Source organism: Monodon monoceros, unplaced genomic scaffold (assembly GCF_005190385.1).
Source record: "Monodon monoceros isolate NGI ecotype Baffin Bay Population unplaced genomic scaffold, NGI_Narwhal_1 Super_Scaffold_7, whole genome shotgun sequence".
Classification (NCBI taxonomy): Eukaryota; Metazoa; Chordata; class Mammalia; order Artiodactyla; family Monodontidae; genus Monodon; species Monodon monoceros.
The window spans coordinates 18004459-18022247 of NW_021703784.1; the positions used below are offsets into that span (position 1 = coordinate 18004459).

Sequence of the window (17789 nt, forward strand, 5' to 3'; positions counted from 1 at the left end):
ATGCTACAACATGGATGAACCTTGAAGACACTATGCAAAGTCACAAATAAGCCAGTCACAAAAGGACAAATAGGGCTTCCCTGGTGGCGCAGTGATTGGAGGTCTGCCTGCCAAGGCAGGGGACACGGGTTCGTGCCCTGGTCCAGGAAGATCCCACATGCTGCGGAGCGGCTGGGCCCGTGAGCCATGGCTGCTGAGCCTGCGCGTCCAGAGCCTGTGCTCCTTAACGGGAGAGGCCACAACAGTGAGAGGCCCACGTACCGAAAAAAAAAATATATATATATATATATATATAATCTTTGTGCGTAGGGTCAAGACTACCACTCTCTTCAATCCAGGCTGGGTGGGGGGTAGGGAGGAGCCATTGTCATTTACTTCTTGCGGGGGGTGCACCTGGAATTGTGTAGTGCTCAGACTATACAGGTGTACACAGGATGGCATCATTTGAAAGAGAAACAATAAACTTTTTAAAGTTCCCCCTTTTTGCAATCAAAAAAGCAAGTTGCTATTGAATAAACATTTCTAGATACCTTGAGAAAAAAGGGATTGTGCACAGATACAGAGGGACTCTACTTCAGTGGTTCAGCAAAGGTTAGCTGGAGTGAACTTGCTCTGCAGATTTTTATGAACTTCAAATAGATACATGAGAAAGGCAGGTTTTAAAATGGTATACAGTTGTCCCTCAGTATCCATGCGGCATTGGCTCCAGAACCCCCTCAGATACCAAAATCTATAGATGCTCAAGACCCTTATGTATAAAATGGAGAAGTATTTGCATGTAACTTACACACATCCTCCAGTATACTTTAAATCATCTCTAGATTACTCATAATACCCAATACAATGAAATGCTACGTAAATAGTTGCTGATGCGTGGCAAATTCAAGTTTTGCTTTTTGGAACTTTCTGGAATTTTTAAAAATAAATTTATTTATTTTATTTATTTATTTTTGGCTGCCTTGGGTCTTTGTTGCTGTGTGCGGGCTTTCTCTAGTTGCAGAGAGCAGGGGCTACTCTTTGTTGTGGTGCGCAGGCTTCTCATTGCGGTGGCTTCTCTTGTTGCGGACCGTGGGCTCTAGGCACGTGGGCTTCAGTAACTGTGGCACATGGGCTCAGTAGTTGTGGCACACGGGCTTAGTTGCTCCGCAGCATGTGGGATCTTCCAGGACCAGGGATCGAACCCTTGTCCCCTGCATTGGCAGGCGGATTCTTAACCACTGCGCCACCAGGGAAGTCTCTGGAATTTTTTAAAAATATATTTTCGAGGCACAGTTGGTTCAATCTGCAAATACAAAACGGATATGGAGGACTGACTGTACAAAATGTAAACACTGAATTCACAAGTAATTCCTTAAGAAACAGCTTGGAGGAGGTACAGAGAGGACTCCCAGCCAAGATAGGCTCTGAGGGGCTCAGGGCAGTTAAAAAAAGACCTCTACTGAGAGCCCAAGATTGGGTGACACCACTTTCTTCCAAGTTTTACTGGCTGAGAGAGCCTGAAATAGATCATATCTCACCCACTAACACACAAAAGGCACAGTTCTAGGCTTAGCTGCAATCAAAGAGGGTCCCCCCTTAACAATGGAAAAAGTCCAAAATGTTGTTTCTATTACTGAGAAATATAGCTTTTAGCTACTCTTTCATAACAAATATACTTTTACATCTATGAAATGTCCCAACCAGTTTCTTTATCACTGTCATGACAAGTTGTGAATATAACTCGTTGACTCAGTCATGTGGCTGGGGAGGAAGGTCTCTATGTATTAATGTTTCATTTTCACTGTCATTTTACCTAGTTGGTTCTTATTAACTGCCATGTTGATGCCTTCGCTTGTTTTTCTCTTCCTGCCAAGCCCTTTGTCATGTTACACGTAACAATAGTGTTAAGAATTTTTTTCCTAATATCTTATGGGGGTGTCTGGGAAGATTTGTCATTCAGCCCTAAAGAACACAATGTCAAAAAGAAGTTTGAAGCTAAAACTGAAGTCTTTTTTTTGTCAAGGGAAACAAGTTTCTCAATGCCAGCTGGTGAACATAATTGGTTCTCTGGTGGCATTATTCACAGCTTTTCCCTCTGTGCATCTCTTTCTTTTTTTTTTTAGATGCCTTCCATCTTGTTTGTTAAAAGCAAAGGATATTTCAGAGAATTGGAATTCATTAGCCTTCCTAACAGAGGGAGTCTATTTAGATCTAAATTGGTGGTTAGCAAATATACAGATAATTCCTGCACATTCTTATTTATCTTTCCCAGTTCCAAAGACTATAGAAACAGATGCCTCAACGTCTGGCTGGGAGTCTCTAGTCAATGGACTGGAATACAAAGGAATCTTGGATTCAGAATTGACAAAACTCAATAGAAACAAATGGAAACTCTTCCCTGTTAGTAGATTATCTCTACAATCAGATTTCCCTAAGGTACACATAATACCCAGAAATTCTAAGACAAGACTGTAGTCTTTCACGTAAACAAAACAGGAGGCAAAACATAACGGAAGGGAGGTGCACTGATGAAAGCTGGGCTGAAAGCTCTTCACTCCAAACAAAAGTTGCCAGCAGTTCAGCTGTTGGTAGATGTATCCAACAAGTTATCTGTTCACATTGGGAGTGTCCTTGTCTGAGCAGAATTTGTGAGTGATTTTTATCAAGTCCTTCAAACCAGCCCTGCCTCTGGAACGAACTTTAGGAGCAGCCCACCTGAATGTAATAGAGACATTTGCAAATTATATTAGACTAAGTCATTCATAAAGACAACCCTAGAATTGTACTCACATATCTTAATTAGTTGGTTAGACATATATCTACCCAGTAGCTTTGAAGTAAGGTATACTATGCTGCATATTGTGGGAAATAGGACCATGAGTTAGAAAATCCTTCCCTCAAGTAGCTATTAGTGTATGTGACATTTTAACAGCTAACTATGGGCATTAAGAAATACACATACTTCGTTGGATTCAAAAGAGGGAGACATTGCTGTCAGTTTGGAGAATTGAGGAAAATTTCTCTTAGGAGCTGAGATTTGAGGACTATAATATTTGATAGATGGCAAATGAAGAGGAAAACACATGCATTGGAGGAAATAGCAGAATTAACAGCATATAGGCAGGAAACAAGAAGTTCAGGTTCCTTGTAGCATTGAGTACATGTAGAAGATAAAGTTAAGACAGTAGATAGGGATAAAACTAGAGGGATGGAATATAAGATTTTTCCATATTTCTGAAGGCAAGTTTTCCATATCCAATAAAATATGTCTAACATATTTTTGTAAAAAATTAGTATATTTCACAACAGTGGAGAAAAGCATATCTTTGAAAAACTAATGGTGTTCTCCTTACCCACCATAAGGGATATAATTTTATTTTCTTTTATTGGGGTAGGAAGAAAGAGTTAGATTAAAACTTTCAATTTGATACAGTTGTTCCAAGGGAATTAGTAAAATAAAGACTTTACTCCTTTTCTTTATCTCCAAATAAGCCTCTAAATGAAAGCCTGAGCAATTCTACTTCACCTTCACCAATATGAACTCAGAAAGTAAAAGAAAGAGGAGAGACCTAGAAACCTGTCTTCAGCTCTTAACTCAAGGCTGATTCTATCTCTTCCCTGGAGTTTCATATAACATGGTTCATATTGCGTCTTTATTCAAATCATGTTTTTCCCTTTGGACAATGTCCGATAAACAATATAGACATAATAACCCACTGACAACTAAAGAGCCAGGACTAATATCTCTTAAGTAAGTGAAGATGCAGCCCCAGAAAATTGTCTCCCAAATTCTAGTTCAACATCCAAATAGAAAAGAGATTTAAAGGAGTTTTCTATTGGGGCTTTGTATAAGACTAGGTCTTTTGGATAGTAAGGGTGGCCGTTTTCTGGCATTTAATTAAACAGTATTTTCTAGGATCTTAGATAGAGTACTTTTACTAGTGTGAGTGGGAAAATAAAGCTGAGAAAAGTGAAATTGTGTGCTAAAAGGAGGATTTTTTGTGTTGCATTTAAATATACCTACTTATGGCTACATAGCACAGGGAGATCAGCTCTGTGCTTTGTGTCCACCTAGAGGGGTACGATAGGGAGGGTGGGAGGGAGACGCAAGAGGGAGGAGATATGGGGATGTATGTATATGTATAGCTGATTCACTTTGTTATACAGCAGAAACTAACACACCATTGTAAAGCAATTATACTCCAATAAAGATGTTAAAAATAAATAAATAAATGTACCTGCTTACGAAGAAATAATGAGTAGGGGTTTATCTAAGCTCGAGGAAAATTATGCTAAAATAACTTCATTGGATAAAAAATAATTTAAACCATGTTATAACAGAAAATTTATACTTCCAGTTTTGAAGTATTTTTCATCAATTTCAATACCTGAGTCTCAGTCAAAAAATCAGAGTCTATGATTCATAGTGCAGCACTAAGATATTAACATAGAGAAACACGTTCATTAAAATAAATTAAAGAGAAATTATTGAATTATTTTTTAAAGTACAGTAAAATAATAACACTATATTATAGGGCATATTATATATGTAAATGTAAGGGGAACAGGTAAATAGAATTTTACTGTTGTAAGATTTGTACATTTTATATGAAGTGTAATAACATTAATTCTAAATACATTGTATTAAGTTAATCATGGATATGGAAATCCCTAAAATAACATCTAAAAATAATACACAGAGGGATTGCAAAAAAGCTAATTTGATTTCAGAGGAACTAAAATCAAATATTAAAGAATATTTAATTTATCCAAAATAAGGCAGGATAAGAGGATCAGAAAACAGAAAACAGATGCGACAGCTAGAAAACAAATAGCAAGATGGTATTGGTAAATGGACAAAACACTTCCATTAAAATGCATAGGTTGACAGGTTAAAATAGCAATACCCTGGAACACTACTCAGCAACAAAAAAGAGTGAACTATTGACACACACAACAACTTGGATGAACCTGAAGGGAATTACACTGAATGAAAGAAGCCAACCTCAAAGGTAAGATACTACATGATTCCATTTATATAATATTCTTGAGATGACACAATTATAAAGATAGAGAAGGGATTTATTGGTTGCCAGGGGCTAAGGGTTAGAGGGGAGAAAGGATTGCGGCTATAAAGCAACAGTACCAGGGAGCCCTGTGATGATGATTGTGTAGCTTGATGTGGTGGTAGTGGTGGTTACACAAAGCTACACGTATGATAAAATTATAGAGAAACATACACACACATGCAAATGAGTATATGTAAAACTGGAGAAATCTGAATAAGCACCAAAGTCCATTTTCTAGTATTGATACTCTACTGTATTTACGCAAGATGTTAACATTGGGGGGCATTGGGGGTGAAGGGTGCACAGAACCTCCCTATAAATTTATTAGCAACTTCCTGTAAATTTATAGTTATTTCAAAATAAAAAGTTTAACAAAATGAAAGACCAAACTACATGCTCTGTCTAAGAGATGATTTTGAGTACCACAGAAATTGAAAATAAAAGGATGGCAAAATACATACCATGCAAAAAGTAAGCAAGAAAAAAACTTCAAGAAAAAGAATATTACCAGAGATAAAGAAGGGTATTTTATAATGGTAAAAGGTTCTGTTTGTTAAGAAGACATATGATCTTAAACGTGTATGCATCTAATAACAGGGCAGAGAAATAGACAAACCACAATTATAATTGGGGATTGTTATACCCCTCTCTACAAAATTAAAGAACAACTGGACAAAAAAATTGTTATAGGAGATTTTAACAATACTATAAACACATTTATTGAATTTACATTTATAAAACAGTGCACCCTTCTATTCAACATTGCACTAGAGGTTCGAGTCAGGGCAGTAGGCAATAAAAGGAAAGAAAAGCTATAAAGATTGGAAAGAAAGACATACAGCTTTCATTATTCACAGACAACATGATCTTCTACAGAGAAAATTTGAAAGAATATACAAAAAAGACTCAAAAATTAATTAGATGGCAGGGTCACAGGATCAAGGCCAATATATACAAATCAGTTATATTTTTGTATGCTAGTAAGTAACAGAGACCCAAAATTAAAAAACATTTATATTATTAAAATTTTAATTCTCTTTCTTATTAAAAAATATCATTTATAGGGCTTCCCTGGTGGCGCAGTGGTTGAGAGTCTGCCTGCCGATGCAGGGGACACGGATTTGTGACCCGGTCCGGGAAGATCCCACATGTCGTGGAGCGGCTGCGCCCGTGAGCCATGGCCGCTGAAGCTGCGCATCCGGAGCCTGTGCTCCGCAACGGGAGAGGTCACAACAGTGAGAGGCCCGTGTACCGCAAAAAAAAAAAAAAAAAAAAAAAAAAAAATCTTTTATAATAGCATCAAAAATGTGAAATACTTAGGGATAAATTTAACCAGATATGTGTAGAACACTGAAAAGCACTAAACATTATGCAAAGAAATTGAAGAACTAAACAAATGGAGAGATACACTGTTGTCATGGATTGAAAGCTTATTGTTAAGATGTTGATTCTCTTTAAATTGATCTATAGATTTAATGCAATCTCAATAAAAATCTGGTAGTTTTTAAAATAGAAGTTGATGAATTTTCTTAAGTTTATATGGAAATGCAAAGTGCCTAGAAGAGTCAAAGCAATTTTAAAACAGAAGAATAATGTTGGAAGACTCACACTATCTGATTTCAAGACTTCTGTAATGCACAGTAATTGCCACAGTGTATTGGTGTAAGGAGAAATATATTGATTAGTTGGACAGAATAGAATCTAAAAGTAGACCAAAACTATATAAAGAACTTCTGCAACTCAATAATAAGGTAATAAACAACGCTATTTTTTAAAAAGTAAAAGATTTGAGTGAATACTCTATTTTAAAAGATATACAGTTGACAAGTAAGCTCATGGAAAGATGTTCAACATCATTAGTTTTTAGTGAAATGAAAGTTTAAAACCATATCGAGATATCACAAATCTACTTTGTGGTGACAAATCTACTGGAATGGTTAAAATTTAAAGAGTGACAATATCAAGTGCTGGCAATCATGTGGAGGAACTGAAACTCTCAGACATTGCAGGTGGAATGCAAAACAACACAGCCACTTTGGAAAACAGTTTGGCAGCTTCTTATAAAGTTAAACATAGACTTATACAACACAGCAATCCCACACCTAAGTATTTATCCAACAGAATTGAAAACGTATGCAAATGTTTATAGTGACTTTATTCATAATTGTTCCAATTTGGAAACAACCCACATCACATGTCCAACAACTGGTAAATAAGTAAACAAATTGCAGTACATTTGTACAATAGAATACTACTACTGACATATGCAACAACACAACACTGATAGCTCTCAAAGGCATTATTCTAAGTGAAAGAAGCCAAAACCAAAGAATAAAATACAATATGATTCCATTTATATGACATTCTAGAAAGGCAAAACTATAGGGAGAAAAAAGAAAATCTGTGTTTGCCAGAGACTGCGGCTAGGGGGAAGGGACTGGCTTAAAACAGATGAGTTTCAGGGACTTCCCTGGTGGTACAGGGGTAAAGAATTCCCCTTACAATGCAGGGGATTTAGGTTTGGTCCCTGGTCAGGGAACTAAAATCCCACATGCTGCAGGATAACTAAGACTGTGCATCACAACTACAGAGCCCAGGAGCCCTGGAGCCCACGCACCACTACTAGAGAAGAGAAAACCCACATGCCACAACTAGAGAGAAGCCCACACACTGCAACAAAAGATCCTGCATGCCTCCATGAAGATCCCGCATGCCACAACTAAGACCTGATGCAGCTAAAAATAAATAAAGTAAATAATAAATAAATCTTAAAAAAATGATGAGTTTCAGTCTATATAATTTTTACCTCAAATTTTAAAATGCATCAAAATTTCATAGGATACAGTTAAATTAGTGCTTGGGGGAAAACTTATAACTTTAAATGCTAAAATTATAAAAGAAAAAAGGTTTAAAATCAATGATATAACTTTCCACTTTAAGAAACAAGATAAAGAAGAAAAAATTAAGTACACAGTAAGTAGAAGAAAGGAAATAAAGATAAGAGTAGATATCAGTGAAATAGAAAACAATAAGGAAAATTCAAAACCAATATTTGGTTCTTTAAATAAATAAATTAAATTGATAAACATTTGGCAATATTGGTCAAGGGAAAATAAGAGAAAACACAAATTACCAACATGAGGAATGAAAGAGGCAGTATCACTGGAGATCTTTTGGACATTAAAAGAATTAAAAGAGAATATTATGAATAAATAAATTTGTAACTTTGATGAAACAGACAAATTCCTTGAAAAATACAAATTACTAAAACGGACACAAGAAGAAATAGAAAATTTGAATATTCCTATATATGTTAATGAAATTGAATTTATATTTAAATACCTTCCCACAAAGAAAACTCCAGTCCCAGGTAGTTTTACTGGTGAATTTTATCAAACATTAGGGAAGAAAATTATCCATGTTACACAATTCCTTCAGGAAATTGAGGAGGGAACACTTTTCAACTAGTTTTATAAAGCCAGCATAACCTTGACGCCAAAACCAGAAAAATACATTACAAAAAATAAAACTATAGCCCAATACTCCTCATTAACATAGAAGCAACCTACAATAAGTAGGAATTCAAATCCAGAAATATATAAAAAGGATAATATATCAAGATCAAGTGGGGTTTATTCTAGGAATGCAGGGGTGGTTTAACATTTGAAAATCAATCAAAAATAATTTACCACATTAACTGCATAAAACAGAAAAATCATATGATCATTCAAATTGATTGAGAAAAAATTTGACGTAATTTAGTGTCATTCATGATTTTTAAAATATCTCTCAGCACATAGAAAATAGGAGAGGACTTTTTCAACCTGATAAAGATCATCTATGAAAAATCTATAGCTAATGTCACACTTAATGGTGAAAGATTTTTCTGTAAGAATGGAAACAAATAAAAATGTCTGCTCTCACCACTTCCATTAACACTGTAGTAGAGGTCTTAGGCAATGCAATAAGACAAGAAGAATAAAGGGTACACAGACTAAAAAAGAAAGAAGTAAAACTATTTGCAGATGAAATGATTGTGTATGTAGAAAATATTAATCTGAAAAACTACTAGAATTAGTAAGTGAATTTTGCAAGGTCACAGGACACAAAGTCAACATACAAAATGAATCCTATTTCTTTATAATGACAGCAAATAACTAGAACATTTAAAATTTTAAGTAATATTTATAGCTACATCAAAAATACTTTGGGATAACTTTAATGGAAATATGTATAAAACTTCTACATTTAAAATTATAAAACACTGCTGAAGACCCAAATAAATGAAGAGACATACCATATTCAAAGACTGGAAAACTCAGTATTGGTAAATGTCAATTCTCCCCTAAATTTCTCTGTGGGTACTACACCATTCCAAGCAAACTCCCAGCAGGTTTTTTTTTTAATGAAGTGTGACAAACTGAATATAAAATTTATGTAGAAGTACAAAGGTTCTAAAAAGCCAAACTATCTTAAAAATGAAGAACAAAGTTCAAGGACTTACACTATCTGATTTCAAGATATCAGATAGTCTGACACTTATAAGTTAACTTAATTTTCAGCCAAGACATCACAGCAATTCAATGGGGAAAGGGAAGACTTTTCAAAAAATGGTGATGGAACAAATCCTTTCTAAATGCAAAAACAAAACAAAACACAAAACAACAGCAAAAAACTTTGAACTATGCCTCACACCATTACAAAAATTAATTCTCAAGATCACAGAACTAAATCTAAGGAGCTAAAAACTATAAATCTTCTGAAAGAAAATATAGGAAAATATTTTGGTAAACTTGTAGTAGCAAAGATTTCTTAGACAGTACCCAGAAAGCACTAACCATAAATAAAGAACTGGTAAAAAATGGACTTCATTAAATTTAAAAATTTCTGTCCATCATAAGACCCATTAGGAAGATGAGTAGGCAAGCCACAGACTGAGAATAAACATGTGCAATACATAGATGACAAAGGACTTGTGTCCAGAATATATAAGCAATCCCTATTAATCTATAATAAAAATACAACCAACACAATAAAAAATAGGAAAAGACTTAAACGGGTACTCCACAAAGAAAGATATATAAGTGGCCAATAAACACATAAAAAAAGAGTCCCTAATTATTAGCCATGGGAAGTATAAAGAAAAACCACAATGAAATATCCCTACACACTTACCAGAATGGCTAAAATTAAAAAGACTGATAACACCTAATGTTGGTGAAGATGTGGGGAAATGGGAACTCTCGTAGCTGATGGGCGGGAGTGTATAGTGTACAACCACTTTGTAAATCAGTCTGGCAGTTTCTCATTAAATGTACATCTATCCTATGAGAAGTGGCAGTTATTCCACTTCTAGGTTTTACTGAAGAGAAATAAAAACATATATACACCAAAATACTTGTACAGAAATATTCACAGCAGCTTTATTCATAATACACTAAAACTGGAAACAACCCATATGCCTATCAACAGGGGAATGGATAAACAAATCATGGTATAGCCATAACCAAATACTACTTATCAATAAAAAAGAAAAACTACTGATATGCACAACAACATGAATGGAGCTCAAAAACATGCTGAGTGAAAAATCCAGGCACAGTAGGGAACATAGAGTAAATTTTCATTCTTAAGAAGTGCTAGAACTGGCAAAAATAATCTATGATGAAAGAAATCAGAACAGTGGTTGTCCTTGTGGATGGAGGGGATGATGATTGACTGGGAAGGAAATGGGGGATCTTTCTGGGGTGATGGAAATGTTTGACATATTGATAGGGATATGGATTATGTGGGTGCATGCAATTATCAAAACTCATACTGTGCATTTCAATATCTGTATATTATACCTCAATTGGAAAAAAAGTTTTGAGAAGTAAATTGAAAAACAATTATTAAACTACTTTAGCAAACAAGCTCAGTAAAGTCTGCTTTTAAAAGAAATCAAAAGAAATTTGGGATCTATTGATACTGAAGACTTTGTGATTAAGAAAAAGAAGAAAGAAGAAGCAGAGATAATTATACGGGCCATCACTGAGGGCTTCCTAAGACCTCTGCTAACTGCTTTACATGCACTTTCTCATTTAATACCCACAACAACCCATTTTTCAGACATAGTAGGAAAGATGTGCTTTAATAAACAAATCTTCCCACTACCCTTAGCAAATACCTTAGGTATAAATTCCCTTAAAAACTCAGGATAGCAAGGCACTTTTTTCCCCCTTTTAAAATTTCAGGCAGTAAGTTGTAGAAGTTGTTTCATAAACCTGCTACTATCACTAAGAAATGTGAACCATAGAAAATAACACCTATTACCATTTTTGGTTTCAGCAATGCTCATAAAATATGTTCTGTGACCTATGACCACAATTCTTAAAACATCTTATTTCTGTGAAATTCCTATTTCTAGGAACATTTTCTAGATATAGAAATTCCTGTTTCTATATCTGCCCTCACAGTGTAAGTCGGGGGCTAGAAAGCATGATTTGCCTGATAAATATTTACCCCAGGCTCACTGCTGAGCCTAGCACAACTTCTCTATCAGCTCAACGAGTCTCAAGAATAAAACTTCTCCTAGACCCCTGCATAAACAGCAGGTAGTTTTATGGGACTAGGAGTGGTGGGACTAGGAGATGGTAAGATGGTCCTTACCACATCCAACACAGCGCGGACAAACACATCCAGGTATACTGTGGTGGCCTGTGTCCCGTTGTGAACTGGCCTCACTTCCTTGCGATATTTTTGTAATAGCTTCTCGGTGAGATGATGCAGAGCAGAACTCCTGGGATGAGGGGTATCTATGGCCAGGATTCCTGAAAAAGAAAACGATCATCGTTTTCATCGTTTATGAAAATAAAAGGAACTTAGCATCTTTAGGACACTTCAGACTGCTCAGGACTCAGTGGCTCCTAGCAGGATATAGTTTTCAGCTCATCCGAACTGCTTAAGTTCACAGCCAACTAGCGGGTTTATTGGCAGACACTTGTTTAAAGTAAGCTGATGACATAGAAAATACACTTATGGTTACCAAACTGGCAAGAGGGGGAAGGGATAAATTAGGAATTTGGGATTAACAGATACACACTACTGTATATAAAATAAACAACAAGGACCTACTGCATAGCACAGGGAACTATATTCAATATCTTATAATAACCTACAATGAAAAAGAATCTGAAAAAAAATACGTGTGTGTGTGTGTGTGTGTGTGTGTGTGTGTCTATAACTGAATCACTTTGCTGTACACCTGAAACATTGTAAATGAACTATACTTCAATTAAAAAGCAAAAAAAAAAAAAAAAGCAAAGTAAGCTGATGGTCTAAGTGCTCAATGGAGAAATCTCATTGTAAAGATAAATAAATCAACCCCATCTCTGAGGATGCAAACTTTCACTTACAGTTCCATTTGTACAACAATCTTGCATATTGGAGACAACATCCTTTCTTTTTTCCTGTATCACCCCCTCCCGGTACATAGGAGAAAACTTCCTATGCACTTAGCCAACATTTAACTTCCTCTTTGGATTTTTCTTTTGATTTTCTGTTCGTAATTCAAAATCACATAGAAAGCCCAAAGCAGAAACATGGACAAACCAGTTGAACACAAAAATTTGTGTGGATTTCTGAATAATGGGATTAGTGAGATTCCAATTCATATTTTTCTCCTCAAAAATATATCTGTTCTCTCACTCTGCCTTAAAATGCACTTGTCAGAAAATGAGATCTTCATTTTGGGAAAATTCTCTGTGGCTCCAGGGAACAACCATTTCCTATGACCCAGGAATCTTGATTTGTAGAGGAGCCGTGATTGGTGTTGAGGCCGAGAAGGCCAGGGGAAAGCAAGCAAGAGAAATGAGCACCAGCAATTGGAAGTGACAAATCTGTGAGGGCTTTCTCAGAATTGCAAAAAGATATTTTGTTCACCAGCTTTGCCGGCCCCTGGGGGATTCAAAGCTTCGCTAAGTCATTGGACTGAAGCAAATTGCACACCTCCCGCCAACAGCGCCTGAGTGAAATCTATCTGTAGTGTCCTGCGTGTGAATTCACCTCGGCTCTCAGCGGTTTTGATGGTTATTTTGATGAGCTGCTGAAGGTACGCGGGATCCAGCAGGAAACTGTAAATGAGATATCGTCTCCCCATGCGACAATCCTGTTTATACCCATCTCTTTATGAATGATGCTGGGTCACTTGCTGCCGCAGTCAGCAATTTCTATATTTATCAATGTCAGTGTGACCAAAATGCTAACAACGGTGCTGGAGGTGCAATTCCAGACTCATTGTGGGCAGTGGAATATTCACTTTCATTATCACCTGAACCGGGAATCTAATTAGCGTTTTAACTCCCTAACTATTCACCCGACAAGACGCCGGAAGTGTTAACATCTATTCTGGCATGCGGGACTAAGGTGGGTGACTTGCATCAGGCATCATCTTTAGTTTTTGTGAACTGTGATTGTCAAAAAGTGTGCTGTGAATCTCTCTACCTGAGACTGTTTCTTGCTGGCGGACGCTGCGGGTAGAGATTTCTGGAGCCCAAAGCAAAGCTGGTCTGGTGCTTTTCCTGAGAACTTCGCTTTGGGCAAGTTCACTCTTACCTCCCTTGGAAGCTCCCAATTCAAGTCCCAGCTGGGGAACCACTGAAATGTGCCTGTTTCAATACAGGAAACCACTTGAGACAGAGTTAAGACATAACTCTGAGAAGTGAATGTGTGCTCCCTATACCCTCTGTTCATGGAGAGTCAAATTCCCCTCTGATACCTTTTCTGGGAAACAATCCATAGGTCCCCTATGGATAAACACATACTTTCTAGAATGTGTCATAGTCTTTGGGTAAAAAGAGAATGTTCTGGAAGCTGGAAATAGGAACAAAAGAGAAGCAGGCAATGATTGGAGAAAGATCAGAAGCAAACGGAAGTATGCTTAAATAAACTACAGAGGGTAAGAGTTCTTTGTTTAAAATGGGAAGAAATAATAAATTACATTTCTACTATGAGTGCAAATTTGCCTGAGGAGAAAGATCAATTAGAGGAGAGAGATTAAGGATTTAAGTGACCATTAATTAACAGTAAATTATGCCCCTTGAAAGCTAATGTGACATTCACACAAGCACTAAATGACTCACAGTTCAGTGATGTTTCAACAGACACTGATGTAAACTATCAACAGACCCAGGAAAGATTCCTCACTAGCTCTGCCTCCTTGAATGATAATAATCAGCTTCAAATAATTCACTTGTAAATTTCTGGAAAGTAGAATGTGTTAGGAACTGAGCTGTGGAGCACTTTTGGTGAAGAGAGATTTTAAAAAGTTAAGGATACAATAGAATTATTCCTTTGTTTTCCTTATTTCAACGAGTTACACACATGCCTATCTTAGAATGTTCTGGGCACTTTGATGAAAAGAGCTCTTTTTGCTTTAGTGAGTATACCACCTTTAGGATTATAAGAGAATGATACTGAGACAGGCTGGGACCTGGGACCTAGGACCCTTTGCTGCAGTGCTTACACCTGGACAAATGTCTCCTTAAGAAGCAAAATACAAAGAAACTAAAAGGGACTAAAAATAACTGCGTGCATGTGCAGTTAGGGCAAATTATGGACAACAAGATACAAAAAGACCAAAAAAACCCAACTTCCACTTCTGAAGAGCAGGGAGCAAAAGCAGGGTACTGCACATGCCCCTGCACGCAGCACCACCAAGGGGGTGGGCAGACCACCTAAGCCTCCCCTCTGGCTGGACCCCTGGACACACCCCTACCCTCACGCCATTTAAGGAACCAGCTCCTCCCACCTCAGGGAGCGAGCAAGGGAACCTGTTACTTGTTTTTACTCCTCCCTGCTATATAGTAAGAGTCCCAATAGAGCCTTGCCTGAACTTCTTGTCTGGCCTCTTATCAATTTCTATTGATTAAGGAAGGCCAAGAAACCTGGTTGGTAACAATACATATATCTGAGATGTTACAAGGAAACAGAGGTTTGGGGGCATGGTACTACTGAATACCTAATACTGATTAAATAATTAGCTGTGTGCCAGGCACTGGGCTAAGAGCCCTTTACATGAATTATCTCATTTAACTTCTACAAGAAGGTACTCTACAGCCCCGTGAAGGGTCACTTACAGGTGAGGGACTCTAGGCCTAGTGAGGTTAGTACCACTGAAGATCACACAGCTTGTAAGTGAGGAGGCCAGAATTTAAACGAGACTGATCTGGATGCAAAGGTCAAGCTCTTACTCTGGCACTACCCTGAACTGGCTCCCTGAGAATACTAGGTGAGTAACCTTTCAAAAGGAAGAGTTGCATGTTGTACATTTTTGGACAGAAACAGCGCATTGTTATTTTCTGTGTTTGTGGGGTTTTTAAGAATATTTATTTATTTGGCTGTGCCGGGGCTTCGTTGCGGCCCTCGGGATCTTTGAGTTTCATCATGTGAACCCTTAGTTGCTGCCTGGGGGATTTGTTCCCTGACCAGGGATCGAACCTGGGTCCCCTGCATTGGGAGCACGGAGTCTTAGCCACTGGACTGCCATTTGTGTGTTTTCAGGTCAGTGATATGTTACATTTGCATTGTAGCTTACAATTTCATAATGCTATCTTATTCGGTCTTCATGAATATACAAAATAAACAGTTAACTTATAGGGAAACAGAGTCTCTAAGAGGTTAATTGACTTGCCCGGGGTCACGTGGCTGGTGAGTAGAGTGGCAGGACCTAGATGGTTCTAATCCAGGCCCCCTACCCTAGCACATTGTCTCCTGGGTGCAGCGGTGAATTGGTGGTTGGTTCAGGGCTTTAATGTTTACAAATCATCTTGATATTAAACTAGTAAAAATTCCAAAGGATGAATTTTTCTGCAACAAATGTTCTCAGTATGATTTATGGTCAAGCACTGATTACGAGACACTATTAAAACACTTTCTCTGCCACAGTTAGAGCAAAAATCAAGCATAATGCAAAACATTAGAAAGAGAAATCTTGAAGAAGAATTTCTTCTGTTTTCAGACCTTCATTTTTCTATTTTATCTTACTTAGTTTAATGTTCGCAATTATTTTCTGCTAAGAAACCCATTTGACATTTAATGAAATTCCCTCTGTTTTCATTTTTATAATTAAGATATGCTTTTATCCTTTAAGTTCAACACCCAGCATTTTTATTCTTTAATGATAAGTGGCTATTTTTCTTCTCTATCCAATAAAAAAATCATTGCCAGCTGCTTGGCTACCAAATTCCTTCCTCATCTCCGTAATTGACTCATTCCACTTTCAGTTATATTTTAAAACATGGAAATTCAGATACGAGCTCTAGGAGAACCCTCAAGAAAGTGGGGTGTTGGGAAACACCAGCATAAACATAAATTTTTGATTTGTGTATATTTTCTAAGAACCAATTGTATCCTATTCAAATGGCTCAATTCAGTAGAGTTAATACTGGCACTATGGAATTTTAGTTTCAGAAATTTAGGGAAAGAAAACATATATACATATATATATATATATATATTAGTTTCTAAAGTATTTTTAAGGGGAATTGTACACTCAAAACATGCAAGTTTATAGAGCTCGTCTTTAGAGAAACACTCATCACCTACACAGACTTTGTATGGCTGGATGTAAAGCCCCTAATACCAAAATGACATCCAGGTTTCTGTAGCTATGATGGATCCAAGGAATGAACTCTCTGGGCTACTAAAAGCCAAGACTACTTTGGATAATAAAAATGTACTATTCAGACATAAAAGTAAATCTGAAAGAGAATACCCCAAACCCTCAATGTCAATTGTTGTAAAGAAAGCTTGATTTCTAAGGAAGCAGAAATTTATCAGACAATTATAACATTTCAGAGCATATTTTCAGCCATGTGTAAAGCCTCACTGTGTGACTCTATGTGTATATACATCTATAATTGTAGGAGCAAAGTCGTAACAAATTGTTGGTCTCCGTGTAGCTTCACAGGACTGACATTTTACAGATGGTAAATAAAAACAAACACCTGTGACGAGTTATACAGCACAACGTAGAAAACCATGTCTCTAGCTTCTAGGCGTTAATATTCAAAGCCTAGTAATATCATTAAAGGACTCACCTGAGGCGGCCACCAGGACCAAGGGCCACAGAGGGGCCATTGAACTTGGCAGTGTTCCCCAGGCACTTCCAGAAGATGAGAAACACAAACTTGCCTATTGGATGGAATGCCGCTCAATCTTTCCTAAAAGACCTCCTTTCCATTCCGTTCTCTGTTTGCCAGTTTATGCTGTCCTTGCTGGTGCTATTTTGTAAACACTAAATGGGACCAAAGGCAGTACCAGCACCACACAAATGTTTTGGAATTGATGCCATTGCAATACCTCTTAACTTCTCCATTTGGTTCTGCCCCAGGATCAGATCTTGGCCAACATTTCAATTTCCCTGACAGGAGATAGCTAAGTGAATAATGTAATCTAAGAGGAGCCCCTAAGCAGGGGAAATTCCACACTAATGTGATTTCCTTTACAGCCTTTATCTAAGGCAGTGCCCTTGCTGACATTTAGGACACTAATTTCATTAATAATTGAGATCCAAATAGCTGATCTAAATCAGACTTATGCAGTAACATCGTCAACATTTGACTATGATTATTGGACTCTTGAATTACACTAAGCTAATGGAAACCTGGTATCGTCAAATGAAGAGCAACTGCTAACAGTACAGTGGGAAGAGTGTCTTTTGTTTCTCCTAAGCCCCTTTCATTAAAAGAAACATCGATTTTT

The 17789-nt window shown here is 37.0% G+C and overlaps 1 protein-coding gene across 1 annotated transcript in view; it reads right to left on the bottom strand.

Annotated features, from left to right (window-relative positions):
* HTR3B (5-hydroxytryptamine receptor 3B) overlaps window positions 1-17165 on the bottom strand; it is a 32453-nt gene extending 15288 nt beyond the window's left edge. The window contains exons 1-2 of the mRNA XM_029209328.1: window positions 17126-17165; window positions 11697-11857 (exon numbers count right to left, since the gene is read on the bottom strand). Coding sequence (XP_029065161.1) covers window positions 11697-11857; window positions 17126-17165 — 201 coding nt within the window. The remainder of the gene's footprint in view (window positions 1-11696; window positions 11858-17125) is intronic.
* Between the last annotated feature and the right edge of the window lie 624 nt (window positions 17166-17789).